The sequence below is a fragment of the Macadamia integrifolia genome, chromosome 2 (genome assembly GCF_013358625.1).
Source record: "Macadamia integrifolia cultivar HAES 741 chromosome 2, SCU_Mint_v3, whole genome shotgun sequence".
NCBI classification, from domain to species: domain Eukaryota; kingdom Viridiplantae; phylum Streptophyta; class Magnoliopsida; order Proteales; family Proteaceae; genus Macadamia; species Macadamia integrifolia.
In genome coordinates this window covers 19420022-19440723 of record NC_056558.1, presented here as the reverse complement: position 1 = coordinate 19440723, position 20702 = coordinate 19420022, and the positions used below count along the sequence as shown (strand labels likewise).

General features: G+C 40.9%; 2 protein-coding genes across 17 annotated transcripts in view; both read right to left on the bottom strand.

The window, feature by feature from the left end:
• Window positions 1-3477: 3477 nt before the first annotated feature.
• Window positions 3478-20702, bottom strand: part of LOC122092396 — a 114025-nt gene continuing 96800 nt past the window's right edge. The window contains exon 16 of the mRNA XM_042662710.1: window positions 3478-3703. The gene's annotated coding sequence lies outside the window, so the exon portion shown is untranslated. The remainder of the gene's footprint in view (window positions 3704-20702) is intronic.
• LOC122092427 (helicase-like transcription factor CHR27) overlaps window positions 18363-20702 on the bottom strand; it is a 2817-nt gene continuing 477 nt past the window's right edge. For 3 of the 16 annotated variants that reach the window (XM_042662753.1, XM_042662767.1, XM_042662745.1), the window contains 4 exons: window positions 19706-19800; window positions 19435-19554; window positions 19136-19300; window positions 18363-19051 (listed from right to left, as the gene is read on the bottom strand). In XM_042662753.1, coding sequence (XP_042518687.1) covers window positions 18378-19051; window positions 19136-19300; window positions 19435-19554; window positions 19706-19769 — 1023 coding nt within the window. In that variant the 5' untranslated portion in view covers window positions 19770-19800 and the 3' untranslated portion in view covers window positions 18363-18377. Of the gene's footprint in view, window positions 19052-19135; window positions 19344-19434; window positions 19641-19705; window positions 19878-20702 lie in introns of all 16 variants that reach the window. The other 13 variants (XM_042662805.1, XM_042662791.1, XM_042662820.1 and 10 more) reach the window with 9 other exon arrangements.

Genomic DNA, 20702 nt, shown 5'->3' with positions numbered 1-20702 from the left:
GCAGACACCTCTACATTTCCATGATAACAGAAATAAAAAATTCTATCATTCTGTTGCCAAGGTCAACCTTCGTAAACAAGGTATTGATTCCATCCTTTCAGTTGAGGGAACTACTATCTCCAATCCACTAGAAATTGATAAAGAATTTGCCTCATTTCTCTCTTCTTTATTCACCACATCTAATCCCCTAGACCCTGCTTTCATTGAGCCCCTTTTTCCTCCAACCATTGACCCCTTGAAATCTGAGCTATTACATAAAATCCCCTCCCCGAGGAGATCCGCAAGGTAGCATTTTCCATTGGTACCCATAAAGCATTTGGTGCCAATGGATTTCAAGTTGTCTTCTATGACACAAATTTGAGACCTTATCAATGAGGATATTTGTAGTTATGTAACTACTTCCTTCAGTGATATTTTTCTGCCTTAGGGTACCAACCACACCCTTATTTGCCTTATCCCTAAGAATGACCATGCTAATATTGCCTAAAAATACCAACCAATCAGTCTGTGTAATATCTCTTATAAAATAATTGCCAAGATCCTTGCTCTTAGACTGAAAAAGTGCTCTTCATAAAATTATCTCCCCCTTTCAATCAGCCATTGTCTCTGGAAGGCAAAATACTGATAATATCATTATTGCTCAAGAGATCTTCCATTACTTGAAGCACACTAAAGGTAAGTTTGGCTTTTTAGCTATCAATTTAGATAGGGCCAAATCTTATGTTAAGCTTGAGTAGGGATTTCCTACGTGGACTTTTTGATTTCCTTATTTTGGTGACAAATTGAGAGACCTTATCAGCTACCTAATTAGCACCCCCTCTCTCTTTCAAGCTAAGGGGTTCAAATTTTGACCATTTTGAACCTTCTAGAGGAATTAGACAAAGGTGCCCCCCTTAGTCCTCCCTCTTCATTGTGGCCATGGAGGCTCTTTCCCGCCTCCTATGCACATACAAAGACCTTAACCTTTTCAAAGGCATCAAGGTTACTCGTAAGGGACTCGAAATTTCACATTCATTTTTGTTGATGATACCTTCATCTTTTGTAGAGCATCAGAAGATGTATCTACTATTAAATGTATCATTGACATTTTCTCTAATCTGTTTGGTCTTGTTGTCAATTTTTACAAAAGCATCATTGCTTTTAGTTCTAATGTCAATGGTAGTTCTTCAAATACCATTTGTAATATCCTGGACATTAAAGAGATGGATAATGACTCTACATATTTAGGTACTAACCTTTTTCACAAGAGAGCTGGAACGGCTAAGTTCAATCACATTGTTCAAAGAGTTGACAGAAAATTTGCTACCTGAAAATCTAATCTTTTCTCTTTTGTAGGAAGGACTGTACTCATACAATCTGCTCTCCTCAATACCTATCTCATGTCTTGCTTTACTTTCCATAAGGCCACTTGCTCTAAACTGGATTCCATCTACCTTAGGTTCTAGAATGGTGACCATAGTCAGCCCCAAAAAACACATATTAGCTAGCACAAGGTCGGCTCTCCCAAATCCGATGGGGGATTTGGCTTAAGGAAATCTAAAACTCAAAGCAAAGCTCTCCTTCTAAAACTAGGATGACAATTAATCTCTGAGGAGGATTCAATGTGGGGGTACCAATTTTATGTAACAAATATTTTCCTAACAGGTCTGTTTTCCACCCCAAATCTCTAAAAGAAAAGGGTCGTTTCACTTGAAATAGCATTGTAGTATTCTCTTAACCAACCAAAAAAAAAAAAAAAAAAAAATGACGGTAGGAAAATAGGGACTGAGAATCTTACTTATGCTTGATTTGACCCCTGGACGCTAATGCCTCTACTTTTTCCTTTTTGGTAATGTAATGCCTCTACAAACCAGCTAAATGTTACTCAACACAACACTACCTACTCTTTAAATCTAGTTAGTGACTTCATCATTGATAATAGATGGAATAACTACCTCTAGTCTTTTGTCTAGCTCTATCTTCTGTAAATAAAATCTTGAACATCTATATTACCTATAACAAGAATAGTTGGCGGTGCCAACTTAAAAAAAAATATAAACAAAATAAAATAAAAAATCTCTACCACTAAATTGATTACTAACCCAGTTGGACTCTCACACAAGTGTGATTGCTCATCCTTCTACTCACAATAGTGGTAATTTTTTGAAAACTTCATTTACACCCCAATTTAAGATTTTCTTCTAGAGACTCGCATCTGGAGGGATAGCTACTAAAGATATCCTGAGAAAATGGCTGGATGCTGATCCAATTTGTGCATTTTGCCACATACAATCTGTGCCATTATGGAACACATTCCTATCCTACAACATTATAAGAGAATCTAGACTGCAAGTCCATTGGGTTTGAAAACAGAGAACCTCTTTGCAATCACCTTCATTAATTTGATTATGTATTTATTTAATTTAAGTACTATACCTAATAATTATAATTCCACTTTCTTCCCTAATTTTATTATTATCTGCTGCTTTATTTAGAAGCATAAACATAAACATAAATATATTTATTAAAAAAAAAAAAACCCTGAATTTTAACGTCTACAAACAGGTTTGCTTGGTCCCTCAAGGGAACAACCAGTGAAATCTCCACCTCTCAATTCCAATAATCCTAACTACCCCAATTTCGATTACCCCATTTTAATCCATGCAAACATTTCTGATACTTTAAATAACAATCCAGGTTGGGCTTATAGCATGATCTACCATGGAAAATGTGTGTCAATGTCCATTGATTATGTATTGCCTTGATAAATTTTTTAGGCAAGTGGCTGGCCTTATATCTTGGACTAATGCTGACAAAATTGTAGAGCTTAAGGATTGAAGAAATTTGGAGTAATGCTAAAGAAATAGCAAAGCTCATTTCTAGAAGTTGTACCTTTGAACATATCTTCTTATATGATATGCTAACCCTAACCGAGGCCTTCCAACGATGTGGTACTTCTTATGACTTGTCAAGTTTAATTTCATTTTCATATAAAAAAAAAAGACATGAACATCATGTTTATTTTTCGTAAAGTCATAACCACCACAACTGTAAATATTCCATTAAGCATCCACCTCCATCAAGATTTTTTATCCTCCCCCCTCTAAATTTGGGATTCGATCAAACCAAAGCTACAGCCTCTTTCCACATGAAGTAAAATTTAACCCCCTTCCCCCCCCCCCCTTTTTTCCAATGATCATTAGAGATTGATTTCTCTAAATTAAATCATTACATCCACATAGATGACCAGTGAAGATTCTGCCAAATGGAAAAAGAAATTGAATGACACATCTTTCTTCCCTGCAATTTCACCACACATTTGGAATGTGCAGGATCTCTTGGGTTGCGATATGAATACCAACAAATCTTTCATGGACGGACTTCGTTGGCAACTTGGGTTCGGATATTCTCCTTTCCTTTGATTCGTCTTCGTGCCCAAATCATCTAAAGCGTTAACTAGGATTAATTCCCCATAAAGAATGCAAACTATTTTGAATATTACAGAATGCAACTTTGATAGATTGATTCCAATGCCAGCGTCTGATTTCCTGATACAATGATTTTCTATTTTCTGAACAAAGAAACAAAAAAGTACGTTGTAAAGATTACATGTTAAGGTAAATACGGAAATTGGAGACCAAAAAGGCTAGCTGGTTTCCATTCCATAGTCGCATACCAAGTATTGATTGCGCGCACACACACACACACACATACATGCTTGTACCTGAGCATAAAAAATAAAGATTCAAAATTAGAGAATCGTTCACCCTCACAAATATAAAGAAGAATTAAATTAGCATCTTTGTCACAAAAAAGACAACCCTTGGAGCGCTCAACTTTAGCACCGATCCATAAAACTGTTCTTCGCTCATGCACTAATGTCGGAAAGAATTTTACCTTTATTGCAATGTATTTTCTCAATGCATTCCCTCCCAACAATGACTAAAAAATGTATCAGATTTCTCAAACTATGATTCAAGGGGAAGTTTACAGACTGACTTTCTGCCCACAATCACCCCTGTGCTTAAACAGTTTTCTCCCCCCCCCCCCCCCGCCCCCCCCCGCCCCCTCCCACTCCCACCCCAAAATCCCCCGTCCACTCCCCAACGCCCACAGATTGATATACTGTCATCAGAGAGAGAGAGAGAGAGAGAGAGATAGAGCGAGACTGCTTAAGCTTCAAAGGGGAGGGTATGGAGAAAAAAAAAACTGTTCAAGCGCCGTGGTGATTGTGGGCACTCTTCTTTGTCCCTATGTGACACCTCTGTGAAGAATAGGCTTTCCGTTGAAGTTTGTAATAGAGAGACCTAATTTGTGTTTGTATGCTGGAGTCATATTTGACTGTACCCCATACTGAATTTTTTAAGCCAATTTTATTTCAAGGATGGGAACCAAGTTGAAAAATGACAATAGCTCCTCTTTCTTCCTCTCAGCCACTATTATTTTGACACTTAAATCTTCTTTCTATGTTGGTAATAAATGTATTAAAAAAAGTAGGACGGGGGTGGAGATTCATCCCGTAAGGGAATATACAAACCCTCATAAGGGTAGCCAAAGGCCACATGGGCTAACATACAAGACGCATAAGCCCATTCAACTCAGAAATCCAAAGCCCACATGGGCTAAAAGACAAGCCAATAAGCACACAACTCAGAACAACACAGCCCACAAGGGCAGCAAAATGGCCAAAAACGTGAAAAAACCCATTACAAAGAATAAGGGTAATCCGGTCAATTCCAACTAGAGTTCCACCAAACCCTAAGCAATTTTTCTTCACTTTCACTTCCCATCCCCAAGGTGAGAATCGAATCACCACAAGCAAGATGCCAGCCACGGCGGAGGGGCATTGGCTTTGCAGAGGGCCAGGCCAAGCGGGTAGCTGGCCTAATGGAGGTGACAATTGCCAGAGAGGGGCGCCAACCTTGCAGAGGGCAACAAAAAAGCGATTGTCGGCTGAGCATAGCTTGTGGCCTTGCGGGCCGCTAGCTAGGTTGGCTGGGGAAGTGGGAGAGCGGTCGAGAGACTGTCGCCCCAGAATCGCCGGCGGTGAAACAATGATTCGATCCGAGGGGCAAGGGAAAACGACGAAACCATCAAGGACATAAGGAACATGAAATAGAAGATAACTCTCACAAATTTAAAGTAGGATGGATGAAGTGGTGAGATGCATCCAGAGTGTTGTATGATCAATGTATACCTCTAAAGCTTAAAGGAGAGTTCTATAGGACTATCGTAAGACCATATTTGATGTATGGGCAGAATGTTGGGCAGTCAAGAAGCGTAACATAGACAAGCTGAGTGTAACCGAGATGAGGATGTTGAGATGGTCGTATAACAAAACTAAGAGAGAGAGTACGAAATGACTGAGTTAGAGCTGAATTCGGAGTTGCCCCGATTCAGGACAAGCTCCGAGAATGTCATTTAAGTTGTATGACCATGTTCAACAAAGGCCTTGGAATGCCCTTGCATGGAGTGATGATGATGTTGTAAATAAAGACGTGCAAGGTCTTGACTCTAGTGTGACCTCAAACACAGTTGTTTGGATGGCATGATACATGTAGCCAACCACTTTTAGGTGGGATGTCCTTGTGGTGTTGCTTTGTTTCTTTCATTTTTCTCTATTTTTCTTTTATTTTACCCTCTTGTGGATCCATGTAGCCAATCCCATTTAGTTGGGAAAAGGTGATTGTGCATGTATGTTTTAATGGTAAAAGTTTGGCTGGGTGGCTGATCTCATTTTGCCATATGATAATGTGATAAGTCTGGTTGTTGAATATCTTGGGAATGGTTTGGATTGCTCATTTGTCAAATTTCAGCATCAAATTCAGTCATTTACCCTCCAATGTATGTCCCCACGCACCCCCTCAGTTGTCTATTGATGCAAATCATGAAAGGTTAATGATTTAAATAAGTAGCCTAATGGGTTATGTGGTCATGGGCTTAATATTTTTTGTTTTCTATTATAATCGGCCTATATTGACAGCACATATATAAAGGTTCAAATGGGCCATAAAAATTTTAGTTAGTTGTATCTAGTTCTCTAAAGTTGTGAAGTCTTGGGATACCAATAGGTTCCTGGGGATGCCTATGGTTTAGTTTCATTGATCGTTCAAGACCACCTTGAAAATGTAAGGTTCATTAAATATCTTGGAAAGAGTCCCAATGTAAGCCCTTGGAAATGTAAAGGCCATTTAAGTATAAAAAAAAAATCCCAATGAAAGTCTAGAACTTTTCCAAACACACTATAAAAGGGGCTGCTTGTAAGCATTTTGAAAGAAGAAAATAGTTAAGAAATTGAATGGAATTGGGTTTTACCATTCTTTTGTGAGACATTGCAATGAGATGATAGGGTGGTTTGTGAGATACTACCCTAGGCTTTTGGGGGGTGGGGGGGGGGTCTCTTCAAATCATTTCATTCTTCTATCTTATTCCTTTATTCTGTCCAAACAATCATGTAAGTTACCGAAGTAGTTCAGTTGATCTATCTCCTATTCAAATCCATAGTTTCTCATAAATCTGATCACTTTTGGGTGCTGAAATCCTGTTATCATAGAGTGTGGTTCTGAAGCTTATTATAACATTAGACCAGTCTGTTTGGTATCTGGCAATTCCAATTCAAATTTGGTAATGTAAGGGCTCAAAAGGAGTATCTTCAATAGGGAAAAAAAGCTTTCACGTTCAAGAAAGACATTGAAACAAGTAGATTCGGGATCAGGGAGGTGGGTTCGGCAGATGAAGGAAATTAACAATCTAAGAGATGCATGTTTATTGAATAGATAAAACAGAAGAAAATCCATAAATCAAGAAAGAAAACCGAGAAATCCCCCTTTTCAATTCTTTAAATCCTCATGTCCAGGATTACGTCTTGGATCATTTGATAGGAATCAGTAGATTAAGAACGAAACAAAAAATATCACTAGAGCCGCTGTGGGCTAGGCATAGTTGAGCCAAGTTTCTTCCGCAAGGGCAGTTATTCATGTCCATTAGCGTTCTTTGCCTGACAATTCATCCATATTTAACTCCTGGGTTGCTATCGTCAAACAACGTAGGAGGTGGCACTAGCCAAATAGTGAGGTAGCGCTAGCCAAGTTGCTAGAGGCAAGGTAGGCAATAGATAGACACAAAAAGAGAATTATCTTACAAATAAGAGAAGAGAAAGCCACTCAAATGCTAAATTGGAGAGCAAAAGCCATTCTCCAGGGCCAGCGGTAGTTCTAATACTCAAACTGAGACAGTAGTGAAGGAGTGGTGGAGAATGTGACCTTTGAACCAAACAATATTTCTACATAGAACTAAAGGGCCTCTAGCTCTAACAAGATCCCAATCAGAGGAAGAGCTAAAAAGGCCAAAAGACGAAGGGGACCAAGATTCTTCCACGGTGGCCTGGGCGAGGGGGGAAGGACAAACCAAAGGTCCGAGAGAGGGGGAGGAGCTGGACATCAGGCCCCTTTACATATGATAGAGGCGACAAGGGTATCTCTAGGGAGCAAAAAAGAGTAGATTGTCCTGTTGGAAACTAAGGAAAGGAGGATGCCTGAAGGATGCTAGGATCAAGCCAAAGAGAGGTGGTAGTGCCATCTCCAAAGGAAGAGGAGATGGCACCAGGGGTCATTGGCCTAGCAAGGAGGATATTGCTCCAAACCTAGGAAGCATTAGGAGAGGGGGGCCAATCCAAAGGGAGTCTTTTGCGGAGGAGAGAAGCCTAAACCCAAGAGACCCAGGTGCTCTTTTGCTTGGAGACAAGCATCCAAATAAGCTTGAGGATACATGCAGAGTTAGCAGCTTTAATGCAACAAAGGCCTAGGCCACCTTCAGCTTTGAGAAGACAAGCAGAAGACCATCTAAGAGGGTGGAGGAATTTGACAATATCCAACCCTCTCCAAAGGAAGGTACAAAAAGAGATTCCGCAACGTTAATGGTGGCTTGAGGAAGTGCAAAGAGAGAAGTTTGCCTTTCAAGAGCTGCAACCTTTTTTCCATAAGATCCATTATGGAGGTGCATTGGTGGCCTGAAAATCTAGAGGAAACGTGGGAGGCCAAGATATTTGACTGGAAGGGAGCCAAGGGAAAATCCAGTCAGATGGAGAAGTGCCTTAGTAGCATCGGAGATACCTACAAAGGAAAGATGATATTTGAGGAGATCGATGCTAAGACTAGAGAGAGATTCAAAGAGATGTAAAGAGGACATTATAGACTCAATGGAGGAGGAATCTGCTCTCGAGAAAATCATAAAGTCATCAACTAAGGCAAGATGAGTGATATTGATGGCCTTGCACTTGGGAAGGGGGGAGATGAGGTGAAGGTAAATGCTAGATTGGATGGATCTAGAGAAGACTTCAAGAGACAGGGAGAGGAGGGAGGGCAGCCCTGACAAACCCCCCCACCCCCCGGAGGAAGAGAAGTAGAAAACAAACTGTCATAAACAAAGACTGAGAAATGGGGGAGTAAATACAAAAGTGAATCAAATGGACGAAAAGGGGGGGGGGATTTCTCAGAGTTGAACTTCTAATTGATGGAATCAAAAGCCTTAGAGTTGAACTTCTATTTGATGGAATCAAATGCCTTGTGGATATCAATCTTGATGAGGGTCGTAGGAGACTCGGATTTCCTGTTGAAGCCTCTAAAAATCTCATGAAGAACTATTTGGGACTAACCAAAGAATAAATGACAAGTTGAAGACGATTGGAAAGGATTTGAGCAATGAATTTGTAGAGAAGAATGCAAAGTGAGATAGACCTAAAATTCGTGACGGAGGAGGCACCATCTTTCTTAGGGATAAGGCAAAGGAAGGAATGGTTCACTCCTCTGATTTGGCTGGGGTTGAAGAAGAAGATTTGAAATGGCCTTGATGAGATCCTCATGGATAATATCCCAATAGAAGGAAAAAAAAACCATGATAAAGCCATCAGGTCAAGGGGTATCATTGTGAGTAAGGGAGTGAATAGCCGACAGAATTTCCTCATTAGAAGAAATAGTATGAAGGGAGGCCGAGAGGTGAGAGGGGATGAATTTTTTAAGCTAAAGATGGTGAGGGGGGGGGGGGGAGAGGAGAAAGGGAGATTAAAGATTTGGTGTAGTAGTTAACAACCTCAGATTTTATGCTATTAGGGGGGAGGAGGAACCATCGTGAGCAATAAGGCTGGAAATAGAATTGGCATTAGTTCTAGCTTTAACAAAACAATAAAAGTTACCAGAATTGGGAGTCACCTAGCTCGAGCCATTTGATCCTAGATTTTTTCTTAATGAAGCTTTCTTTTTGGGCAACCAAGGAGGAGAGCTCTGAGGATAGATTATGAACATCCAATTGGAGGCTGACCTGAAAGACTGCTAGCTTATCTCTACAGGAAGAGACAAAAGAGGAAATATAACCACAAGAGTTGGAATTTCAAGATTTGAGAGCAATTTTGACATTTTATTTAGCAATAGAGAAAGGCAATGAGGGGAAAGGAGAGTGCATGGACCAAATGATCCCAAGTAGATCGGACAAGAGAAAGGAAGTCCTAGTGAGGGATCCACATGTCATAGAATTTGAAGGGCTTAGGCCCAAAAGAGATATAAAGCTGGATAAGGAGGGAAATAGGAATGTGATCGGAGATACCTAGAAGACCAAAGCATGGGAGGGAAAGGAAGAAAGTCATGCCTCATTGATAAGGGCTCGGTCAAGCTTCCAAGCAACTATATCAAGGCCACTCCTGCAATTGTGCTAGGTAAGCTTCACCCCAGACAATCTCAAGTCATTAACAACAATGTCATCTAGACAGTCATTGAAAGCTTCAACAAAGGAAGGGTCAATAGGGGAACCATCTTGCTTTTTGTGACTGAATCTGACCACATTGAAGTCACCTCCAATGCCCTAAGGAAGGGAGCCAATTGAAGTCATGAAGGAACGAAGATCATCCCATAGAGGGGATCTATCAGCTGCGCGATTCAAAGCATAAAACATAGAGAAGAAAGTACTGAAAATACCATTGGAATCAGAAATGGAAAGATGAATCACTTGAGGGGAAGAAAACAATACCAAAATAGAGATCTTGGCAGGTTTCCAGAGGACCCAAATCCGACCATTGGGAGCCAAGGCATAGTTGGAGATGAACGACCAAAAGAGGCCAATGCTGGAGAGGTGCAGGAGGCATTACACTTAAGAACTCTAGTCTTAAGGAGGCAGCAGAGATCACATCACAACGCTTTTAGACAGGAACGAATGTTAGCATGTTTTGTCAAGGAGTTGTGGCCTTGGACCTTCCAAATGGTCTAAGAGATCATTAGGGAGAAGGGGAAAGGGGCAACTGGCGCTTAGGGGAGCCGATCGCAACAATAGCTCTATTGGCAGACTTGCCTTTGGCAAGCGTGTTCTTATAACGCCTCTTGTATTCTTTGATAGGGCTGCACTAGGAGAACTTGAGTCTTCAACGATCTATGAGGCAAAGGTAGAGTTGATGCCAGAAGAATGATGCAAAGAGCTGACATAACGAGCCGAGGGAGAGACATCGGCAGTCAAAAGGACTACGGACCTGGAGAGCCAGATAAGAGGCAGTAGAATGCAACGAGGAAGACTAGGAAGCTAGAAGATCTTCATTGGCCAGAGGGGCAAGAAGGTCAACAACTTGCAACGCTTGAGACTGAGATGAGTGGATGCCAGTGGTAACGAATGCTGTCGGAGAGTGCAACAGAGCATAGTAAGTGTCGGGAGAAGAGCTGGTGGTAGTGGATGTAGAAAGAGAGTTAAGGTGAACCAAGGAGGCATTTGGAGAAGTCTTCGTTGTAGAGAAAGCTAGCGAATAGCGGGGAGTAACCAAAGTACCTATAGCATGTTTTCTAAAGACATATGGAGCTAGAGGAGCGACACCATGCCTACCTAGGAGGTTCGAGCACAAACAGATAGCAGAAGGAGCCACAGGCTAGAGGTTACCAAAGCCTGAAGGGAGGCCAGGAGTAGTGGTATTGGGCCAGGGAGATGAGGTCAAATGGTTTACCGGGTTAAGAGATAGGTTGCAAGTAGAAGACGTGGATATCGGGTTGGTGAAAAGGAAAAAGGAGAGGAGTGGGTCAACCCAGGGTCGAGTGCGTGGAATGAGGGGTTGAGTGATGGCTGGTTCGGGTGGTAGTCAAATGAGGCAATTGGTTCAATTGGGTAGGATTCCTTCTCAAAGAAGCAAGATAGGAGGTGGGGTCTACCAAGGGAGAAGGGAGGGGTAAAAGGGGGGTTAAGGTCGAAGGAGAAAAGGTTATGTGGACTATAGCATTGGGAGAAGGGCTAGCAGAAGAGAGCAAGGGCAGAGATTCAGAGGAAAGTATGGTTGACGGTGTGTCGAAAGGGGAAGGTGCAAGGGTCAAAGTCGAGGTAGAAAACAGATGTGGATAGGTCGACTAACAAAAGGTAGCATCAGCAGAGGTAGCAAGAGAGAAATCATCTGCTTCCATGTCAATGTTTGAGAGAGCTTGGAGGATTGATAATCGGTTAGATCCAACAGTTAAGAGCTAACAAGGATCCAGCAGACTAGCAGAGGAATCCCTGGAGGGGACCGACAGGTTTAAAAGGGAACCAGAGGCCGACGAGGCGAGATTCTTCCCATTGCTTCGTTAACAATATCTCCTCCGACCACAACTAGGGTTGTGGGACAAGGGTTGAGGATTACAGGTAACGAGAAGCCCTCTTTTGTAACAATGGGTTTTATGGGTTTTAGGGAAAGGTGTCAGTTACCAAATGGACCCCAAAGGATTTAATGGTCTTTGAAATTCTCTAGAACATTCTTTCCATTGTTATAAATAAAGAGGGCTAATATCATATTAGACACAAGTCATTACCCCTTTCAATAGAGCCATAGACTCTAAAACACTAAGGGCTCTCCCTCTTGTCCATCTCTTTACTTCTTTCTCATTTCTCTCTCTCCCAGCACCTCCTTCATGTGCGCCTCCCTCCATCTCTTTTCATCTGTTTCTGAGAGACCCAGAACCTTTTTTTTTTAATCACTTTTTTAGGGTTTTCTCCCTGAAAATGTTTTTTCATTGTCAGGATGTTTTTTCCTCGCTCAATGCTCTGATCATCTTGATGTTTGTTGCGATTGGTGCCTCTTATTCTTGTAGTGGTATGTACCGACCGTTTTTTCGTTTGTCTCTATTCTAGAGCTATCCCCAAAATCATTTTCTCAGTGTTTTACCCTTTATCAATTTTTTGGTTTTCTAGCTTTTTCTAGCTATTTTGGTGCTTTCTCTATCTCCGACTAGTGTCTCTTCTATTTGCACAACTCCCTTGAGTAGCAACCATGTCTACCAGCTCATTTTCTTCTATTGGCGGAGACACTACAACTCTTCCTACCTTTTCTCCTTGTGCTATCAAGCTTGATGGCACAAACTACCTCATGTGGTCACGCTCAGTCTGCATCTCCATCAAGTCCCGTGGCTATTATAGGCACCTCACTGGAACCACGAAGCATCCGACCACCAGTACTGAGATTGACAAGTGGGAGTGTGCCAACTCTCTAGTTATGGCCTTCCTTGTCAACTCCATGTTGCCACAGCTTTTGCGTGGCTATCTCCTCCTTAACTCCGCTGCGAAGATCTAGAAGTTGTCCAGGATATCTATTCCCAGACAGGGAATGATGCTCAGGTCTTTGAGCTCCACCAAAAAGTTTGAGATCTGAGGCAAAGAGGGCTCACTCTATCACAGTACTACTATGAGTTGCGGACACTGTGGACTGAGTTGGATTTCTATGAGTATACTCCTTCCACCCCTGAAGATGTCACTAAGTTTCAGAAACGAGAGGACAAGATCAGGGTCTATGATTTTTTGGCAGGTCAGAATGTGGAGTTTGATCAGTTGCAGTCCCAGGTTTTGAGTCATGACCCCTTTCCTACCTTGGATCAAGCCTATGATGTGATTCAATTTGAGGACAGTCGACGAACCACTATACTTCCACAGCAAGCTGCCACTCCTACTAAGAGATCTACACTTGTTTTTGGCACTTAGTCCTTTAGTGCAGCCCCACAGTCTAGTGGCTCCTCTACCAGGACTCCAGTGAAGTGCGATTACTGTGGGAAGGAGTGTCACACCAAGGAGCACTGTTGGAAGCTTCAATGCCATCCTGCTGATACATATAGAAAAGAGCGAGGGAAGGGTTGTGCCGGTACTTCTGGGCAGGCCAACAATACTGAGAGCCCTGACTCTGACTCTGCTTTTAGCTCGTCAGTAGCCTCACTATCATCTAACGAGCTTACTGCCCTCCAGCACCTCTTAACTCGTCCAGACTCTCTTGCACCTACCACTGAGAGCTCTACTCATTCCACCCCTTCTGGGTCAAGTATCTCCTTTTATGGTTGTACTATGTCTGTCCCTTCTACCCCTTAGATTATAGACTATGGGGCTTCTGCTCATATAACAAGCCGCTTGTCTCTTTTTTCACAGTACACTACTTGTCCTGGTAATGGTAAGGTCAAATTGGCTAATGGGATTTATTCCACTATTCTGGGGAAGGGCTCTGTTAGTTGTACCCCCTCTTTAGCCCTTTCTACTGTATTGCGTGTTCCTTCTTTCCCCACTAACCTTTTGTCCATTAGTAGTCTTACTTCCAGTCTTAATTGCAAAGTCACATTTTTCCTGTCTCATTGTGTTTTTTAGGTTTTGGTGACAGGGCCAACGATTGGCTCTGGTAGGGTACGTAGTGGTCTGAATCTACTTGATGATGACTCAGCATTGGTCTCTGATCAGGCTCTTTAGACATCTTCTACGTCACCTCCCATCTCTAAGTTACTGCAGTGGCATCATCGGTTGGGACATCCCCCTTTGGGAACTTTAGCTAGAGTTTTTCCTTCCTTTAAAAATTGTAATTCGAGTCAGTTTTTTTGTGAGGCATGTGTTTTGGCCAAACAAACTCGAATCACTTATTTTGTTTCTGAAAATAAAGGTGCCACTCCTTTCTCATTGATACATTCTGATATTTGGGGTCCATCCCACTGTGTCTGTCAATGGTTATCGATGGTTTGTCTCCTTTATTGATTGTCATTCTCAGACTACTTGGGTTTATATGATGTGAACCAAGGGCAAGACCTTTTTGCTTTCAACAGTTTTACCACATGGTTCAGACTCAGCTCAATGCTACCATTAAGATCCTTCGAAGCAACAATGGCCGAGAATACTTCAAAGGGTCCTTTCAAGCTTACCTTTCCAATCATTGGATGATTTACACATGGTTCAGACTCAGCTCGATGCTACCGTTAAGATCCTTCGAAGTGACAATGGCCGAGAATACTTCGAAGGGTCCTTTCAAGCTTACCTTTCCAATCATGGGATGATTTATCAGACTAGTTATGTGGATACTCCAGCTAAGAATGGGGTTGCTGAGGGAAGAATTGCCACCTTTGTGAGGTAGCACGCTCTCTTATGTTTGAGATGCATGTTCCTTCCCAATACTGGAGCGACACAATTCTCACTGCTGTCTTTCTTATCAACCGAATGCCTTATTGGGTCCATGCCTTCCGCTCCCCTCTGGATCTTCTCCAAGGTTCCACTACTTTTCTTGTTCCTCCTGAGGTATTTGGTAGTGTTTTCTATGCTCGCGATCAACATCCTCATGGAAAGTTTTATCCTCGTGATCTCCAATGCATTTTTCTGGGGTATGCTCCTACTCAGAAAGGCTATCGGTATTTTCATCCTCCTACTTGGCTTTGGTTTGTAACTATGGATGTTGTTTTCACGAATCTATGTCATACTACACTGCGACACCTCTTCAGGGGGAGCCTCCTTCCATTGTAGAAGATGTACCGCTGTCTCTGTTGTCTCTAGAAATTGTTGTCCCTTCTAGTATCCCATTTCAGGAAGAGAGTGACACTCCTACTTCCACTTCACCTCGGCCGGAGATACGTGTGTATAGTCGCAAAAAACAGACTCAGACCACTACACATCCAACATCTACCCTACCATGTCAGTCGTCTCCTCTCGAGCCTGATCTTGTTCCCTTGGGCATTGGTAATTCTCCTTCTCCTCCTGTTGATTAATCTCTTGAGTTGCCTATTGCTGTTCATAAAGGCATTAGGTCTTGTACTTTACATCCTATTACTAAAATTGTTTCTTATGACTCACTCTCTCCTTACTATAGTTTTGTGTCTTCTCTTTCCTCTGTGTCCATTCCTCATACATAGCAGAAAGCGAGTGCAGACTCACAATGTCAGGCAGCTATAATTGAAGAGATGCAGGCTCTAAAGAAGAATGATACATGGTATCTGGTGTGTCTTCCCTCACAAAAGAAGACAGTTGGGTGCAAGTGGGTCCTCATAGTAAAACAGAAGGCTGATGGTACAATGGATTGGTACAAGGCCAAACTTATTGCCAAAGGCTTCACACAGACTTATGGCATTTGCCGTCAGTACACGCATGATCCCTACTCGACTCACATAGAAGTTGTGTTGCGTATTCTCCAGTACTTGAAATCTGGCCCAGGACGTGGCATCCTTTTTTTCCTCATGATCACCTTAGGTTGGAGGCCTTCACAGGGATTGGGCAGATTCCCCTGATGACCGCAGGTCTACTACTGGTTATTGCACCTTTGTTGGTGGTAACCTTGTTACATGGTGAAGCAAGAAGCAAGTCGTGGTTGCCCGTTCAAATGCTGAAGCAGAGTTCCGTGCTATAGCACATGGCATTTGTGAGCTCCTATAACTTCATGGTCTTCTCATTAATTTGGCTGTTCCTGCTACCCTTCTTATGAAACTCTTTTGTGACAGCAAATCTGCCATTAATATTGCTCACAACCCTATCCAGCATGATCGAACCAAGCATTTGGAGATCGATCGACACTTCATCAAAGAAAAGCTGGTTATGGGCCTTATCACTGTGCCTTTTGTTCCCAGTAATGAACAAATGGCTGATGTATTTACTAAAGGTCTCAGTAGTAAGATGTTTCATCCTATTATCTGTAAGTTGGGCATAAGTGATATCTATACACCAATTTGAGGGGGAGTATTGTAATAATGGGTTTTGTGGGTTTTAGGGAAAGTGTTAGTTACCAAACGGACCCTAATGGGTTTAATGGTCTTTGTGATTCTCTAGAACCTTCTCTCCATTGTTATAAATAAAGAGGGCTAGTGTCATATTAGACACAAGTAATTACCCCATTCAACAAAAGCAAAATATAGGTTTCTACTCACCATTACTTGTCCCTCATGCACCTTGGGTAGATGTAAGCATGGATTTAGTGCCTAGGCTGCCCCCTATCATTTTGAAATATTACTTAGAGTTCAGCCAAGGCGACCTATTAATCTTGTTCCAGTTCCGCCCCAAGCTCGAGTTAGCCTTGAGGTTGATGAATTCTTACGCCACATCAAAGGTGCATGCAGACGTTCAATGACACATCGCTTTAAGCAATAATGTGTAAAAACCTACAGCTGATCTTCATCAACGTTATATGGAATTAAATCGGGAGACATAATGACAGTTCTTGTCAACCCCGAGAGGTTCCAATCTGGTGTCAATACTCAATACTAAACTCCAACCAAGGAAGATGAGTCCCTACAAGGTGCTGAAACAAGTAGGACCTAATGCTTATGTGCTCGAGTTGCTACATGATATGACCACAAGCAATGTTTTTAATGTGGCTGATCTTTATCTTTACGTGGGACATCACTGAGACGATGGTGATATGGAACAAATACTAAGGCTGCCCCAACTCAAGCCACCACTATTGATATTGTTGAGGAAGTCTTGGATGACACCTACAAGACTACTCATTTGGGGACTGGATATCATGCATTTCTCATCAATGGAAAGGTCCACGACATGATAATACTTGGATTCATGCTAATGATATCAAGAAGCTTGACTCCAACTTGTACGAGCGCTACACCCATTCATCGGAGACGAATGTTTTCAAGCCGGGGAGAGCTGATGCAGATTTAAAGACCTACTCACATAAGAAAAAAGGCAAACCAGACAGCCAAATCGTGGTTAGTGGGTTCTTGTTTAATGTTTTATTTTACTTAGTTTTATTTCAGTGTTTTGGTTCAAGTTGGTTGAACCGTGGTCCTATTTAAGTTATGGTTCAGTTTTGGCTCAATATTGTTTGCTAGCTTCCTTTTCCTAGACAAGTAAAGAGTTAGTGAAGTCCACATCAGCTTGTGTCTTGTAATCCAAGCTAGAATCAATTGCAGATCTTTCCTATTTGGAACTTTCCTAATTGGTCTCTAGCCTCTTGCTATTTTCTTCAATAAAAGGCAACCCATAGGCAAGCAATAGCCCACGATTTGGACAATAAACACTGCTGCTGCCACTGCACTTCTTCATGGAGATTCCTTGTGTGTGATCAGGCAGAGGAATCGGAGTGTGATTCAATTGACACATTGCAGCCAGAAGCCCAGGTGATCGTCTATTGTGCTACTGATATTCTAGGTCTTTGTTCGTTCTTGTTTCATCTTAATCACCATTGACAAGTAAGATTAATCTCTGAAAATATCCTGTTTCTAAATTATGTTTTCCTGTAGGACTAGAATAACTTGTTCCCCAAGACATTCTATCCAACCCCATCCAACCATCAGAATTCGCCCCCCCAACCTTTTGGTCGAGACCGCCACCCACCTAGAGGGGGAACTCAACCCAATTTCCAGGTCATTCTGACCTGTGGATCTTGAGATACTCGATTTCTCTATATTCTTCCCTGTGTTGGTTTTTTATACTGTTTTGACCTGTTATCTTGAAATCGACTTTCAGTTTCAAGTCGCTATTTTGTGTATTGGTCTCTGGTTCTGATCCTTAAATGTCACAGACCTGGTTTCAGTATACAACATCTATTTAAGCTGTTCTTATATTCTGGTTCTGTTCACAAAATCCCTAGTTCGTGGCTATTAGGTTTACTCCTATTTGCTGATCTGACCATCCAAATAGGTTCAGATTTTCAGCATCTTACCCCTCTCCACTGTGGAACTCGATCCCAGTTTTAGTCCCTTTAGAACACCTAATTTCAAGCTAGTTTCTCCATAATTCTGGATTTTTCTTCGATATAAGATCTTGTTATTTGGTATCGTTTGAACCTTCAAATCAGTATTACATTACATTCCCACATACCAACAAGAATTTTGGAAATTGTCTTATAAATTAAGGGTTAAATAGAAGGTTACTAGCAAGTCCTTTCTTGTCAATTGAACCCACCACATATGGTGAAATAGACTTAATTATAAATTCTAATAGTCCCCACGAAATTATTTTCGTTTTTTAGTAAATGGAAAACGAATAGAGAAGCAGTCACCCTTTGTTCAGAAACAATAAAAAAAACAAAACATATAAATTCAACAGATTTAATGTTAAATATGCACATAGTACACACATAACAAGACTACAAGAGCATGGGAAGATCCAAAATTGAACATCCCATAATAATGTTACCCTAGTCATGGAAATGATAAATTAACAAAGGGTCACGAAAAAATTACCTGTAGAGCAGCTTGAAAAATTATTCTCTCATCATTCTCTGCAGACCTTTCTTCTCCCACATGAGGACGAAATACAGGATCATTTGAACCACCGAATGAAAAACCAGTAGACTTTGCTTGTGTCAAAGATGGAGGTAGAAGCCTACTTCCTTTATTTTCACACACAATAGCATCGTTATCATTCCCTTTGACTAAATGATCTTTCATATAAAAATTATGATCAGTTGCAGTTGCACCACCAAAATTATAGGATTTGCCATAAGTATCTGGGATGTAACTCCTAGCTCCATTCTCCAAAGAAGTTTTAGATTTGGTACTAGTCGAAAATGGATGAAGAGACGGTGGAAGGATCCTCCCTGAATTTTGTTGGGATAAAACCTTTCCAGAAGCTGTACCAAGCATCTCATTATTTCTGGAATCAATTGACCTTCCAAGATTTTCAATGTCAACAAAATTCATTGGCTGATCTGTATATCCATTTTCTCTGGAGTATTTAGAATAATCTATCAAGGCACTCTCCTGATTCAAAGTTTTGTCCTTATCACCATTTGGATTGATTTGGAGTTCAGACTGTGAATAGTGATCATGGTTTGCAGACCTTTTGTTAGAAAGTGATGTTCTTCCAGGCAACAAAGGCGTTTGATGCGATCCATTACAATCTGCAAATTTTACCATTCAGTTTATAAAAAAAAAAATAAGACTTCACAGTTACAGAATATTATCCATATCATATTAATATTTACTTGCTGAATTTGGGCTGGAAGTTGAAGCCCATGAAGGAAGCTTCCTTGAAGTCTGTGAAGCAGAAGGTCCCACTGCAAGTGAGGTTTTCTTTTCTATGGTAACTTCATTTTCACTATCTGAAGAAGTTATATCTATAGGATCCATCATAGTTGAACAATATCCTCCTGCAGAGAAGTTAATACAAGAATTCCTGGACAAAACCACAATCTGCAATTGAAGAACATCATCAATATCTGACAGCCAATGAGCAACAAAAGGTTTCGTAAAGAAAAACCAGCAGTGAGAAAGTCTAACCCACCATGACAATGCAATTTCTCAATCCATCTCTTCAAGAGAGAGAAACATCTCCGAGAGGAGTCAAAGATGCTGCGAAGAGGATCCACACTCCACACACTGTTGCGCCTACTAAGATTGGATACTGCTTTCTTGAGAACATGCACATTGATGGGAAAGAAAAAATCCTTACTGGATGGGAATCCACAATGAACTTTAAATCACTGCAATCTACAAGAAATTGTGCAAATATTTTTTAATGTTCATACGAATGAAGATAGAACCGATTCATTCACCTTGAACTAATTGTGAACCCAATAATCTCTTTAATCTCAATGTGAAGCACCAAACAAATAACATCTAACCATCACCTTTTTCAGAGAAGTTGGATCTGAATAAGAAAATTCAAACATTATGCCATTGTGCTTAAAAGTGACAGAAACAGCAGGACTTGAAATGATGAACAAGCTGCAAAAAATAAAAATAAAAAGGTGACAAAATCTAACAGCAGCTATTTCCATCTCTCTAGTGCATAAATATGTTTCCATTCTCTCTAAATTTTCAACATCACTTTCCAATCCTATGTTTTACAAGTACTAGTGACACAAAATTATGTGCCAACTTTATGACGGTATCTCCAAGATGCAGTCCGTGGTGCTCCATAATTTTGCACTGCCTCCAGATATCCGAAGTAAATTTTTTTATTAAATCAGCTGGTTGATGTTTTCGTATGTTTTACAACAGTATTTTACATCAATGCATATTGTCCTGACCTCATTATATAACTGTACTGATGATACCACAGAATTGTACCGGGACACTCAATGACCAAGTCACTAAGCAAACCAACCGTCCCAATTTTCATCAAGCCATGCATACATTGGCCGATCATGAGATAAAGACTTCAAGCTCAGGTTTACTAAGCACTAAACTATTTAAAAACCTTTACTCAACTAAAAGTCTAATATATTAATCATGTTATACAAACAAGATGCTACATTGTCTCCTACAAGTTTCCATCATGAAGGCAGCATAGAATTTCTCAACAGGCTCCAAGAGAAAAAGAAGCAACCAACTAAACTGACTGGCACAGAGGGTCATAAATATTGTATCTTCTTGTAACAGGCCACACTGAAACCTCAACAACCAAAACCCTAGAGAAATAACATAGAATAAGTTCTTAATTCTTGAAACTATGACAAATTCCACTTCCAAGAACATAAAATCGATCAAAAAAATTTCAATTTTCCATGAAAAAAAGAGGAACTTACCACAACTAAATCCTTTTTTTTT